The sequence below is a fragment of the Engystomops pustulosus genome, chromosome 10, assembly GCF_040894005.1.
Source record: "Engystomops pustulosus chromosome 10, aEngPut4.maternal, whole genome shotgun sequence".
Taxonomy (NCBI): domain Eukaryota; kingdom Metazoa; phylum Chordata; class Amphibia; order Anura; family Leptodactylidae; genus Engystomops; species Engystomops pustulosus.
Genome location: NC_092420.1, coordinates 104,507,127 through 104,521,752, shown reverse-complemented (window position 1 = coordinate 104,521,752; position 14,626 = coordinate 104,507,127). Strand labels below are relative to the sequence as shown.

Sequence of the window (14,626 nt, the reverse complement as noted above, 5' to 3'; positions counted from 1 at the left end):
TGACCTGCAATACCATAAACAACCCATGGACAGATGTGGCGCTGTTTTTAGAAGACATGAGGCATTTTTTCTAATCCTGGGCAGCTCCTTTAAGAAAATTGTGTCCAAATTCCCTATAAAACCCTCAGTCTGAATCTACCTTAACCGCAACAAAAATCACCGTGTGAACGTGTCCCTGGAAATGTAATCGCACATTTGGTGAATGTCCGGGCACTGCTGAGACTTGTAGTCCAGATGCAGACTTGTTTCCGGACACAACAGAGTTAACTGCACAGGATCTTTTGCATGTCCTCTCATTCCCCACCCACAGGGGGCGTGTTCCGCAGCGCACTTGACAGCGGCCACACCCCTCGCTTTGATTGTCCCGCGTAGCCCCGCCCAGGCCGTGTCCGTGCTTCCGTGTGATCGCTGTCAGCTCCCGCAGTCCCCGCCCCCCGCTGGCCACACCCCGTGGGCGGATCTCCGGCCGTCAGTGCTCGGGCTGCCGGCTCCATGCGCCCCGGGACCCGGTGGAGGCACCATGAGGAGCGGCTGCAGCGGCGGCGCCGTCCCGGGCCTCGTCCTCGTCCTCCTGCTGCTGCCGGTGCTGGGGAGCCGCTCCGCCGGAGGTAAGGACCGGGGCCGGGGGTCAGCATCATCCCTGTGTGTGCCGAGTCTCCTCCTCCATCACATCCAGGCATCTCCCGGCGACCCCCATCATCCTCATCATCCTCCTCATCCTCCTCATCCTCATCCTCATCATCCCCTCAGCCTGCACCTCCTGTCCCTCTGCAGGACACAGGTCACACCATGCGGTAATATCACTGATGCACCATTTCCATTCTCTCCTATGGAAGGTAAAAGTTATACAGAGGATGAATGTGACTGACAGCTGGGGGGCAGCTAATCCTCCTACAGCCCCCCCAGAGCCAAGCTGTGGGGTATGCGATACCGTCACGTGGTGCACACATAAGTAATCATTATATAATACCGCCATGTGGTGCCCTGCTGATATATCATCTCATATAATACTGCCATATGGTGCACACATGTTACTGCTCTATATTATTATACCCGTAGTTATATATACATCGTGACATAAAACCACCAAGTGGTGCACACATAAGTAATGGCTTCTTATTATGTAATACCGCCATGTGGTGCACACATAAGTAATGGCTTCTTATTATGCAATACCGCCATGTGGTGCACACATAAGTAATGGCTTCTTATTATGCAATACCGCCATGTGGTGCACATGTTTGTATGTGTATGTAGATGTGTCACCTGCTGAGTGGCGCTCTATGGCGAGTCATATGGCGGTAACTTTTCTGTACACGTTCTGCACAGTAGATGCCCCTTTACCCCACAGTCCCCCCTTCCAATACTACCCCCCCACCGCATACCTCATATTCCCCTCATCACACCCATTCTCCGCACCCTGCGCTCACCCTGTGCCCCCCTGCGCTCGGCCTGTGCCCCCCTGCGCTCGGCCTGTGCCCCCCTGCGCTCGCCCTGTGCCCCCCTGCGCTCGCCCTGTGCCCCCCTGCGCTCGCCCTGTGCCCCCCTGCGCTCGCCCTGTGCCCCCCTGCGCTCGCCCTGTGCCCCCCTCCGCTCGCCCTGTGCCCCCCTGCGTTCACCCTGTGCCCCCCTGCCCTCACCCTGTGCCCCCCTGCACTCACCCTGTGCCCCCCTGCACTCACCCTGTGCCCCCCTGCACTCACCCTGTGCCCCCCTGCGCTCACCCTGTGCCCCCCTGTGCCCCCCTGCGCTCACCCTGTGCCCCCCTGCGCTCGCCCTGTGCCCCCCTGCGCTCGCCCTGTGCCCCCCTGCACCCTGCGCTCGCCCTGTGCCCCCCTGCACCCTGCGCTCGCCCTGTGCCCCCCTGCACCCTGCGCTCGCCCTGTGCCCCCCTGCACCCTGCGCCCGCCCTGTGCCCCCCTGCACCCTGCGCCCGCCCTGTGCCCCCCTGCACCCTGCGCCCGCCCTGTGCCCCCCTGCACCCTGCGCCCGCCCTGTGCCCCCCTGCACCCTGCGCCCGCCCTGTGCCCCCCTGCACCCTGCGCCCGCCCTGTGCCCCCCTGCACCCTGCGCCCGCCCTGTGCCCCCCTGCACCCTGCGCCCGCCCTGTGCCCCCCTGCGCCCTGCGCCCGCCCTGTGCCCCCCTGCGCCCTGCGCCCGCCCTGTGCCCCCCTGCGCCCTGCGCCCGCCCTGTGCCCCCCTGCGCCCTGCGCTCGCCCTGTGCCCCCCTGCGCCCTGCGCTCGCCCTGTGCCCCCCTGCGCCCTGCGCTCGCCCTGTGCCCCCCTGCGCCCTGCGCTCGCCCTGTGCCCCCCGGCGCCCTGCGCTCGCCCTGTGCCCCCCTGCGCCCTGCGTTCGCCCGGTGTCCCCCTGCGTTCGCCCGGTGCCCCCCTGCATTCGCCCGGTGCCCCCTTGCGTTCGCCCGGTGCCCCCTGCGCCCTGAGCTTGACCTGTGCCCCCCTGCTCCCGCCCGGTGCCCCCCTGCGCTCGCCCGGTGCCCCCCTGCGCCCTGCGCTCGCCCGGTGCCCCCCTGCGCCCTGCGCTCGCCCGGTGCCCCCCTGCGCCCTGCGCTCGCCCTGTGCCCCCCTGCGCCCTGCGCTCGCCCTGTGCCCCCCTGCGCCCTGCGCTCGCCTTGTGCCCCCCTGCGCTCGCCCTGTGCCCCCCTGCGCCCGCCCTGTGCCCCCTGTGCCCTGCGCTCGCCCTGTGCCCCCCTGCACCCTGCGCCCGCCCTGTGCCCCCCTGCACCCTGCGCCCGCCCTGTGCCCCCCTGCACCCTGCGCCCGCCCTGTGCCCCCCTGCACCCTGCGCCCGCCCTGTGCCCCCCTGCACCCTGCGCCCGCCCTGTGCCCCCCTGCGCCCTGCGCCCGCCCTGTGCCCCCCTGCGCCCTGCGCCCGCCCTGTGCCCCCCTGCGCCCTGCGCTCGCCCTGTGCCCCCCTGCGCCCTGCGCTCGCCCTGTGCCCCCCTGCGCCCTGCGCTCGCCCTGTGCCCCCCTGCGCCCTGCGCTCGCCCTGTGCCCCCCGGCGCCCTGCGCTCGCCCTGTGCCCCCCGGCGCCCTGCGCTCGCCCTGTGCCCCCCTGCGCCCTGCGTTCGCCCGGTGTCCCCCTGCGTTCGCCCGGTGCCCCCCTGCATTCGCCCGGTGCCCCCTTGCGTTCGCCCGGTGCCCCCTGCGTTCGCCCGGTGCCCCCCTGCGCCCTGAGCTTGACCTGTGCCCCCCTGCTCCCGCCCGGTGCCCCCCTGCGCTCGCCCGGTGCCCCCCTGCGCCCTGCGCTCGCCCGGTGCCCCCCTGCGCCCTGCGCTCGCCCGGTGCCCCCCTGCGCCCTGCGCTCGCCCGGTGCCCCCCTGCGCCCTGCGCTCGCCCGGTGCCCCCCTGCGCCCTGCGCTCGCCCTGTGCCCCCCTGCGCCCTGCGCTCGCCCTGTGCCCCCCTGCGCCCTGCGCTCGCCTTGTGCCCCCCTGCGCTCGCCCTGTGCCCCCCTGCGCCCGCCCTGTGCCCCCTGTGCCCTGCGCTCGCCCTGTGCCCCCCTGCGCCATGCGCTCGCCCTGTGCCCCCCTGCGCCCTGCGCTCGCCCTGTGCCCCCCTGCGCCCTGCGCTCGCCCTGTGCCCCCCTGCGCCCTGCGCCCGCCCTGTGCCCCCCTGCACCCTGCGCCCGCCCTGTGCCCCCCTGCGCCATGCGCTCGCCCTGTGCCCCCCTGCGCCCTGCGCTCGCCCTGTGCCCCCCTGCGCCCTGCGCTCGCCCTGTGCCCCCCTGCGCCCTGCGCTCGCCATGTGCCCCCCTGCGCTCGCCCTGTGCCCCCCTGCGCCCTGCGCTCGCCCTGTGCCCCCCTGCACCCTACACTCACCCTGCGCCCTGCACCCTGCGCTCACCCTGTGCCCCCCTGCGCCCTGCACTCACCGTCTGCCTTCGCCCCCAGCGCTTCCCCCCTCTGACTGTGAAGAGAACCAGTTCCAGTGCCTGAACCAGCGCTGCATCCCGAGCCTGTGGAGGTGCGATGAGGATGATGATTGCTCCGATAACAGCGATGAGGAAGGCTGCCGTGAGTCTGGGGGTCCTGATGGGACATGGATGAGGGGCTTCTACATGCAGGTCACAGGGGTGGGGGGGGGGGGGGGGCAGATGAATTCCTGGTGGTCCTGCAGACTGTAACCTGGGGGAGAGGTGACCCCAATCCTCTCCTAATTGGGGGAAGAGTAGATAACACAAGTTATTGGGGTGTGGAATGAGCTGATGGTCACATTGTTACATTGTTTACCTGGGGGGGGGGGGGGGCTAATATATTCCTGTCCCGCAATCATGACAATCCGTCTTTCATGTTTTCTTCTAACCCTTGGCTGTAATACCGGCACTGGCCATGGTCAGCTGTGGCGCTGTTTGTGATGTTGCCCCTTTATTCCTGGTCCATGATGTGACCTTTAGCTAAGACAAGGGATTGTTCTGTGAGGGTCCCGCTGATAGGACCACCAGTGGTCCCTTATCCCCCATCCTGTGACATCCTGGAGCGGCCTTGCATGTGTTTCTGGTCCATGCAGTACAGACCGCGTGTTGGACACTTGGGGTGCGTTCACATGGTCAGTTATTCAGATTCAGTTTATGTGGATGACAATGGGTGAGCACTTACCCCTGAGGGGCGCCGCTCCTCCTGTGAAATACTGAACGTGTGAACGCAGCCTTAGCGGGGACCCCGAGTCCCTGACACCGCAAATCACCATGATCCAGAGTGAGGCAAGGATTCCCAGCACCAGAGGCGAATTAAAGGGGTTTTCCCACCAATCGAGTTATCCCCAGGATCAGTGATGAGACCCCCACAGATCACGAGAGTGCGGGGTCCGATGGGGCCTGTAGCTGTGTTAGAGCCTGGGCCCACCTGAGGGTCCTCTGATTCCCCGGTGGGCCAGTCCCAGCCCTGTATGCCTATGCTGCTGGGAGTACAGGTTCCTGTGTTATGGCCTGCATATAGCATGACACAGTCCTATGGCTGTCCCCAGTGTGATTGTGTGTGCGCCCCCCATGGTCATGCCAGGTACTGCATGTAACACTTCTATCTGGCTCATATCATTGTTGTGGAGTGACGTGGTGTCACATGGATGGGATCTGATATTTGCCATCCTGGTTTAGACGTCTTGTCTTTTGTGTATTTATCCAAATGTATGTATGTTCTGTAAATCCGTGCGTTCTGCGTGATCCGTGAGACTGTCTCATGATGGTGCACCTGCTGTATGCGCCCAGGTCGTGGTTCTGATCTTTCTGAATCATGGGCTGCGGTTCGGCATCAGATGGAGTCACATGTAGCCGCCTCTGTGTTCTCCCCCTGACCCCTCCTGCTGATGCTCGGCATGTAGGGGGCACTGGCTGGGGGGCTATAGGTGCCGGCAGTGATATATGGCTGCTCCTCGTGTGCGTCTCCTCTGTGTACACTGCGGCTTCTGGTTACACGAGGAAATGAATGCGAGCCGTGCTTTGTCATGCTGTCACAGTATTGTCCATCGCCGCGCCTCGTGGTGACATATGGGGCATTAATGCCTCCGCACCTCCCTGTTACCGCAGATCTGTCATTGGCTTTGTATTTAGACATTTATTTTCTTGTGAAATCCCTAAGAATGACTCCGATGATTTGCAGGGGGAGATCTCCCCATATTGTAGCAGAGACGTCTTTGTATAGGATTTATATAGGATGAGCCTCATGTAATCTCCGCTAGATCACAGAAACCAGTGTTATTTTATATCATGTACAGATCCTATCACCTCTATACTGTGTGTATCCCTGTACTGTGACATCACCAGCCCTATCACCTCTATACTGTGTGTATCCCTGTACTGTGACATCACCAGCCCTATCACCTCTATACTGTGTGTATCCCTGTACTGTGACATCACCAGCCCTGTCACCTCTATACTGTGTGTATCCCTGTACTGTGACATCACCAGCCCTGTCACCTCTATACTGTGTGTATCCCTGTACTGTGACATCACCAGCCCTATCACCTCTATACTGTGTGTATCCCTGTACTGTGACATCACCAGCCCTATCACCTCTATACTGTGTGTATCCCTGTACTGTGACATCACCAGCCCTATCACCTCTATACTGTGTGTATCCCTGTACTGTGACATCACCAGCCCTATCACCTCTATACTGTGTGTATCCCTGTACTGTGACATCACCAGCCCTATCACCTCTATACTGTGTGTATCCCTGTACTGTGACATCACCAGCCCTATCACCTCTATACTGTGTGTATCCCTGTACTGTGACATCACCAGTCCTATCACCTCTATACTGTGTGTATCCCTGTACTGTGACATCACCAGCCCTATCACCTCTATACTGTGTGTATCCCTGTACTGTGACATCACCAGCCCTATCACCTCTATACTGTGTGTATCCCTGTACTGTGACATCACCAGCCCTGTCACCTCTATACTGTGTGTATCCCTGTACTGTGACATCACCAGCCCTATCACCTCTATACTGTGTGTATCCCTGTACTGTGACATCACCAGCCCTGTCACCTCTATACTGTGTGTATCCTTGTACTGTGACATCACCAGCCCTATCACCTCTATACTGTGTGTACCCCTGTACTGTGACATCACCAGCCCTATCACCTCTATACTGTGTGTATCCCTGTACTGTGACATTACCAGCCCTATCACCTCTATACTGTGTGTATCCCTGTACTGTGACATCACCAGCCCTATCACCTCTATACTGTGTGTATCCCTGTACTGTGACATCACCAGCCCTGTCACCTCTATACTGTGTGTATCCCTGTACTGTGACATCACCAGCCCTATCACCTCTATACTGTGTGTATCCCTGTACTGTGACATCACCAGCCCTATCACCTCTATACTGTGTGTACCCCTGTACTGTGACATCACCAGCCCTATCACCTCTATACTGTGTGTATCCCTGTACTGTGACATCACCAGCCCTGTCACCTCTATACTGTGTGTATCCCTGTACTGTGACATCACCAGCCCTATCACCTCTATACTGTGTGTATTCCTGTACTTTGACATCACCAGCCCTATCACCTCTATACTGTGTGTATCCCTGTACTGTGACATCACCAGCCCTATCACCTCTATACTGTGTGTATCCCTGTACTGTGACATCACCAGCCCTATCACCTCTATACTGTGTGTATCCCTGTACTGTGACATCACCAGCCCTATCACCTCTATACTGTGTGTATCCCTGTACTGTGACATCACCAGCCCTATCACCTCTATACTGTGTGTACCCCTGTACTTTGACATCACCAGCCCTATCACCTCTATACTGTGTGTATCCTTGTACTGTGACATTGCTCTGTGTAATATCCCCGCGCTGTGACATTGCTCTGTGTAATATCCCCGCGCTGTGACATTGCTCTGTGTAATATCCCTGCGCTGTGACATAACTTTTGTCATTCTTTGCTCTAGCAATGCCATAATTATCCATCTATTGTGACACCAAGTTGACTTTTTGTGTCTTGGTTTTGTTGGCAAAATTTTCCTTGGATATTTCCCAGCTCTGTGGTGATTGTATAAGCTGGAAGGGTAAACGTTGGACGCTGCGCTTCCTTATTGTCACATTTGAGACTTCTATACTATAATAATATCCCCCCTGATTTTCTTTGATTTTCTGCAAGTATTAAACAGCATAAAACTGCAGATGTGACCAGGCGCCTGATGGTCGCACCTCCTATACATAATTGTGTATAAAGCATCAGATCCGGGCTTTTATCGCGTGTGGATCGGATCAGAGCTGCGGCTTTTCAGGGCGACACGTTTTCCTCTGTGATGAGTCTGAAGTGAATCTTGCGACGTCTCGTGGAGATGTGTGAAGCTATAATGCAGGCAGAAGGGGTTACGCGGATGTGAAACTGAATTATTAATGGCAGCTACACTTGCTGGGTTATAACATTAATTGGCTTTGGGATGTGAGTGCAGATTTCTTCATGCAGGATTATGACATTGCAGGTAGGTAGATCTATCGCAGGTAGGTAGTTCTACTTACCTCATGTCAATATCACGGAAATGGGGGCTGAGGGCGATATACTCAATATGCAGATGAGATGCAGTTGTAATACCGGCTGCTATATTTATACCGTATAACTAATGTCGTGTCTCTTGGACGCTGCTAGTGTGGCGCTTAGTTCTGCTAGACGCACGGTACGGCTGAATCAGCATCGCTCGTTATTTCATCACCCGTCCCAGGATTTAAAGGGATATTTCTGGAGCCCCTAGTGATAAGAGTAGTGTAGTAGTTAGTATACATATTATAATGTACAATGTGTAGCACAATAAGTATATAACAGTGCACATCCTCCTTCTTTAGTGTGTCAGGTTGGGTGCCGGGGCCCCCTGACACTGTGGGCCCCCTGACACTGTGGGCCCCATAGCAGCGGCTACCACTGTAGTCCTAGTGATCATGAGAACTGAATAGGGTGGTGGTGCGTGACTTTAAGACTGCAGGAGATGGCACAGGTCAGGCACGTGCTCCAGTGGTGGAGGAGAAGTGTGGGCACCCATTTTGGTGATCATTGGGAGGGCTCGGCAGTCAGAGCTCCAGCAAATAGAAACTTAAGTGGGATTTATCATATGCTGGCTTATGACAAGGGCACCGCCGAATACATCTAACGTACCTGGCAGTCGGGTGTGCGGTGTACAATTCTACGCCATGCCCCGTCTGGTGTAGAGTCCTGCCATAACTTTCAGTCACAGCGCATGCGCCTCTCGCCCCCCTTTGCGCCTCTCCACACTTAAAGGGGCACAATTACTGGCGGGTCGCTAGTAATTGTAATTATTTCAGTCCTGATAAACCTCCACCTTATTTCCTATCCTGTGGATAAAGGAATTGTAAAACCCTTTGATCGTGGAGTGTGGGAGTCGTTGTGTGCATTGTGCGTCACATGTTTTATTATATTTATATGCTTTACTTTACTCTCAAAAAAACTGTCTGCTTTATCTCTGTATAAACTGGAAAACCCTAAATGGCAAAGATTTGAGAAAATGACCCAGAAAACATTGGGCCTCATTGATCTGAACTGTCTAACACTTCCTAGCCCATAGCAGCCAATCAGAGCTCAGCTTTTATGTTGTATATTGCCTTGGGGAAATGAAAGATGAGCTGGGATTGGTTGTCATGGGCAAGAAATGGCAGATTTGATAAACAAGGCCTTCATGTCATGAGCATCATATCTAGAACTACAGTGGATGGGATATTTTATGAGTTTCTTTCTTTTAGGCTATGACTTGTACCTCTGTGTACTAGTAGTAAACTATGGGTGGGGTGGGCTCCCTAGAAGACTATGGAGGGAGCAGAGCTGTCTGAAGGAGGCCTAGTCTTGGTTGCTTATAGTGACCAATCACAGAGCGGCTTTAATCTTTAAAGTGGATTGTAGTAAATGAGATGTGTAATGTGATTGGTTACTGAGTGTAATAGAGACAGTGGAAAACAACATGAAGGCCGTAATATGTCGTTGTCTATAAGTCGCTCGTCTTCCACTTATTCTAATATTCTGTGGTATTTATCATGCAGCAAATAGCACGAAGGCTACAAACGCACAAGATTTAACTTTTCCTCCAAAGAAATGACTTTTTCGTGTGCTTTTCTTCTTGCAAAATAAAAATCCTGTCCAGCCGCATGCGTAGCAGTCTCGTAACAGTGACGTGACGTTTTCACGTATGTCTGGTCGCATTCCTGTAGACAGCGGCTGTCACTCAGCCAAAGCGATTGTCTAGTCGCAGCCGAAAGCGACTTTAGAAACCTGTCCTATGCGATTGTGTGACGATACGTAATATCCGGCGTGTCATAAACGCTTTCTTGTTGTCACAAATATTAATGTGATGATTCACAAACCGTATCTGTGCTATAACCTTTCCAGATAGACGTCCGGCTCTCTAATAGTCTGACGCTGCAATCACTTACATCAATATCATACTTTACCTATGGAGCGCTGCTCTGGATCTCGAGGCTGTGGGGAAAATTGTGGCAGAAAAATACCCAAATTTTTCCTTGTTTTTCGTCATGTATGGTGAAAATGGTGATTGGGCAAATTTTTAGTAATATTTTTTTTTTCAAAAACTGACAATATCCCTAAAATCCGTACTAAGGAAGCGTTCTCATTCAGATCAAGATCCTGAAGCAGCATTGTCCAAAAGAGAAGGGATACGGTGTATATTCTGGGCAGCATCTTCTAGACCAATGCTGCTCAGAGTATGAGGCATGCGAGACCAAATCTACTTCAGAAAGGCCAACAACGGATTTTGACCGACTTTAGGCCATTACTCATAAATCCAAGCACAAGGTCTGTGGGATCTTCTAATATTTGTTATCCATGGCCTCCTTCCTTCTAATATCAATTTTTAAAAACATGCTAATTAACCCAATGGGCTAGTCTATCCCCTCTGTGATCTGGCTTCACAGACTGTTACACTGTCTGCAGCGAGCCCTTCCTGCTGCAGCTGGGAGGGGAGACATTGTAAGTCTATAAATCCTGATCACTGGGTGGCTAGGGGAGCCCCCAAGGCTCCATAAAATAATTTTAGAAGTTGATTTCAGAAGGACGGAGACCATGGATAACGCATATAAGAAGATTACCACAGCCATGGTGCCCGGATCTATGAGTAACTGCCCCTCAGTGGCACCTGAGTTAGTATATTATTGTTCATTAGCACATGCACGAAATTGTCAGGAATACCCAAATTAAGTTTTCCCCGCAATAGCAATGAGATAGACCCGTAAATAGATGTAATACGGACCTCTATGACCGGTTCTAATGTGATGTTGTATATGGTTAGCACTTTCTGTACGTGATATACATACATATATATTGGTAATGGAGTCTTGTAGAAGATGGAGGACGCGCCCCATCCCAGGAGCCATAGGGAGCCATAAGGCATCCCCATATCTAGTCCTATAGATAATATACAGGCGGTCCCCTACTTAAGGACACCCGACTTACAGACAACCCATAGTTACAGACAACCCCTGTGACCTCTGGTGAAGTCTCTGGATACTTTACTATAGTCCCAGACGCAATGATCAGCTGTAAGGTGTCTGTAATGAAGCTTTATTGATAATCCTTGCTCCCATTACAGCAAAAATTGTTTAAACTCCAATTGTCACTGGGGCCAAAACATTTTTTGTCTGGATCTACAATTATAAAGTATACAGTTTCGACTTGCATACAAATTCAACTTAAGAACAAACCTCCAGACCCTATCTTGTATGTAACCCGGGGACTGCCTGTATTATATTCAGTGTCCTATTGGTTTTGTTTCGGCCCAGTATCTTTACATTACCTGGGGGGCTGGAGGTGCCCAATCTCTGCAGAATATTTTTCTCTGTAAACACTTTCGGAACGATATTTATTTTGCTGTGGGTTTTTTTTTTTTTTTTGTAACTTTTTATTTTTCTGCTTTAATTTTTAATTTGTGCAGCAGGACAAGTGGCTTATCTCTTCATATCCTGCCCTAAGCGGATTTGCATCGACTTGACTAGAGAACGCGGCTCGTATTCTGTTTACCTAAAGATTCAGCAGTTTTCATCCTCTATTTATATAATCCAATTTAATGTGGGGTTTTATAATAACCTTGTTGAATAATTTAATCCGATAGAGATTACGGGATGCGCGTGGTGAGCGCATGGATTGAGTCTACACAACGTGACACATAATTATCCGGTCACAACCTCAACACTTTTAGATTGAATTTTGTCTTTTTTTGGATCCTTTTTTCAATTTCCTGCGCTTTGAGGTATAAGGAGTCGGGGACATCGCTGTCCCGCCAGTCTGGGCTAATATTTCTAAAACGGATTTGGAATCTACAAGTTCTCCTTCTGATTTCATTTACTTCTAGCGGCAGAACATTCTATATGATATACATTAAATGACCAATGTCACCAACTTTTACCCCATTAAACTACCAGCCCCCTCAGGTAGGGTATAAAATGCCCCTTTGTTTTAGATGTCCCTCTTTTATGCAAAGTCTCACAGTTTAGCTATAAAAAAAATCTCTTCCAAAGTCGTATGCAAATGAGCGAAGAGTCTTGTGTTTCTTAAAAGGAGTCACTGACTTTTGTGACTCCGCTCACATTCCTAACTATGTATTTAACTGCCTGTATCTCCAGCTCTGTAGATCACAGTCCTGATGTGTCCTGAAAGAGCAATTCCTTATCTTTAATATGATACCAGTAACATGGTTCTAGCGGCTACAGAGCCTAAGATATGGCCATGTGATTAACTTCATCATCTAGAAGTGACTCCACTCATGACTCTTCTGAGCTCATTTGCATATGACTTGGGAGGAGATTTTAATTTTATAGGTTAATGGGCGAGATTTCACATAAGAAAGGATAGTTATACCTCCCTGAGGGGGCTGCTAGCTTAGAGGTGTAAACGCTGATGACAGATTCCCTTTCAAGGGTCGATGTAGATGCCAAATATTTAGCTTTAGTATTGCTCTAAAAACCTGAGCAGATCCGAGGCTTGTGAGTCTTTGGGACTGCGGGGAATCTATGAGCTGCAGTCCGTGTATTTCTAGCTCCAGGCTCCTTCCATTAGTGAGATTGTCTCTGGGGGAACCTTCTCACCTGCAGACGCCATTAGTGGACCCCGGGTGAAGGACCCTCAGAACACGTCCTGTGCATTAGTCTTCAGTCAGGTCTGTGAATGTCTCTTTATCCTTTACTTGTACTTTACCCTCAGATGAGTCGTCAGATTAACCTTGCGAGGCGCCAGGGAGCCTCATCCTGCAGAATCCATGTGCAGCATCATTCAGTGTATGAAAATGTAACGAGAGCTGGAAATTATTGTAGTGCAAATTATCAAAATCTACCTACCTACCTACAATATCCACAGCACAGGCGACCTCCGGCTTATTCGGGCTCCGATCCGTATGATAAGAGGGTCTTGTGCTCCCCTGTAATGTCGCCAGCTTTTACTCCACAAAATTTTTGATGAGATTCTGTAATATCCTATTCTGACATTTGTTACTTGTTAGTTTAGCTAGAACTGAAAAAAATCTCATCCAACGTTATGTGAAAATGAGCAGAGAATAGTCACTTTTTGCATGAGATGAGTCACTTTTAGACTGGTATCTTATTACCGTTAATGTCTTCTTTCAAATTGCTTCAGGATTGTTCCATTGGTGCAGAGCTATAGATACAGGCGGGTGAAGACATTGGGAAGGAGGATTTATGTGTGTGAGGACGTCCCTGCCTTTCAATGGCCGCCAGATACAGCAGAACGACAAACCTGATGCAGAAAGATTGGAAGTTTTAATATGACACCAATAACCTTGATCTAGGTACCACAGAGCCCAAGATAAATGACGCTCCACCTCCAGGACTCTTCTCAGCTCATTTGCATATGGATTTGGAGGTCATTTCCATAAGAGTTAGAACATAAGAAGGGATTCTAGGAAGTATATGTCATATCCTGAGGGCGCTGGCAGTCCCTGAAATAATGGCCCACGCGCTGTGACTCGCTTCAACCCCTACTGCATCCATCCTATAGGATTATATAGGGGGTCCATCCCCCAGGGACTTCATGTGGCTGAGCCCCTCCGTCCCCCAGGGACTTCATGTGGCTGAGCCCCTCCATCCCCCAGGGACTTCATGTGGCTGAGCCCCTCCATCCCCCAGGGACTTCATGTGGCTGAGCCCCTCCGTCCCCCAGGAACTTCATGTGCCTGAGCCCCTCCATCCCCCAGGGACTTTATATGGCTGAGCCCCTCCATCCCCCAGGGACTTTATATGGCTGAGCCCCTCCATCCCCCAGGGACTTCATATGGCTGAGCCCCTCCATCCCCCAGGGACTTCATGTGCCTGAGCCCCTCCGTCCCCCAGGGACTTCATATGGCTGAGCCCCTCCATCCCCCAGGGACTTCATGTGCCTGAGCCCCTCCGTCCCCCAGGGACTTCATGTGGCTGAGCCCCTCCGTCCCCCAGGGACTTCATGTGGCTGAGCCCCTCCGTCCCCCAGGGACTTCATGTGGCTGAGCCCCTCCGTCCCCCAGGGACTTCATGTGGCTGAGCCCCTCCGTCCCCCAGGGACTTCATGTGGCTGAGCCCCTCCGTCCCCCAGGGACTTCATGTGGCTGAGCCCCTCCGTCCCCCAGGGACTTCATGTGGCTGAGCCCCTCCGTCCCCCAGGGACTTCATGTGGCTGAGCCCCTCCGTCCCCCAGGGACTTCATGTGACTGAGCCCCTCCGTCCCCCAGGGACTTCATATGGCTGAGCCCCTCCGTCCCCCAGGGACTTCATGTGGCTGAGCCCCTCCGTCCCCCAGGGACTTCATGTGGCTGAGCCCCTCCGTCCCCCAGGGACTTCATGTGGCTGAGCCCCTCCATCCCCCAGGGACTTCATGTGGCTGAGCCCCTCCGTCCCCCAGGGACTTCATGTGGCTGAGCCCCTCCGTCCCCCAGGGACTTCATATGGCTGAGCCCCTCCATCCCCCAGGGACTTCATGTGGCTGAGCCCCTCCATCCTCTTTCTCTTCTATATGATGAAGGTTTCCCTGTGACTCTGTGTGACGGCAGGTATTAGCTCTTACACAGGGACCCCCCTCTCTGCCGCCACCCCCCCCCCCACCATTATTCTTGAAGTTTTACGCATTCCTTTACGATTCGCCCCTTTT

At 53.8% G+C, this 14,626-nt stretch overlaps 1 protein-coding gene across 2 annotated transcripts in view; it reads left to right on the top strand.

Moving 5' to 3' along the window:
* The first annotated feature begins 426 nt into the window (after nucleotides 1–426).
* The window catches only part of LOC140104753 (low-density lipoprotein receptor-related protein 8-like), a 170,610-nt gene continuing 156,410 nt past the window's right edge, over nucleotides 427–14,626 (top strand). Inside the window, exons 1-2 of one of the 2 annotated variants that reach the window (XM_072128425.1) lie at nucleotides 427–608; nucleotides 3,910–4,032. In XM_072128425.1, coding sequence (XP_071984526.1) covers nucleotides 521–608; nucleotides 3,910–4,032 — 211 coding nt within the window. In that variant the 5' untranslated portion in view covers nucleotides 427–520. The remainder of the gene's footprint in view (nucleotides 609–3,909; nucleotides 4,033–14,626) is intronic. The other variant, XM_072128426.1, reaches the window with a different exon arrangement.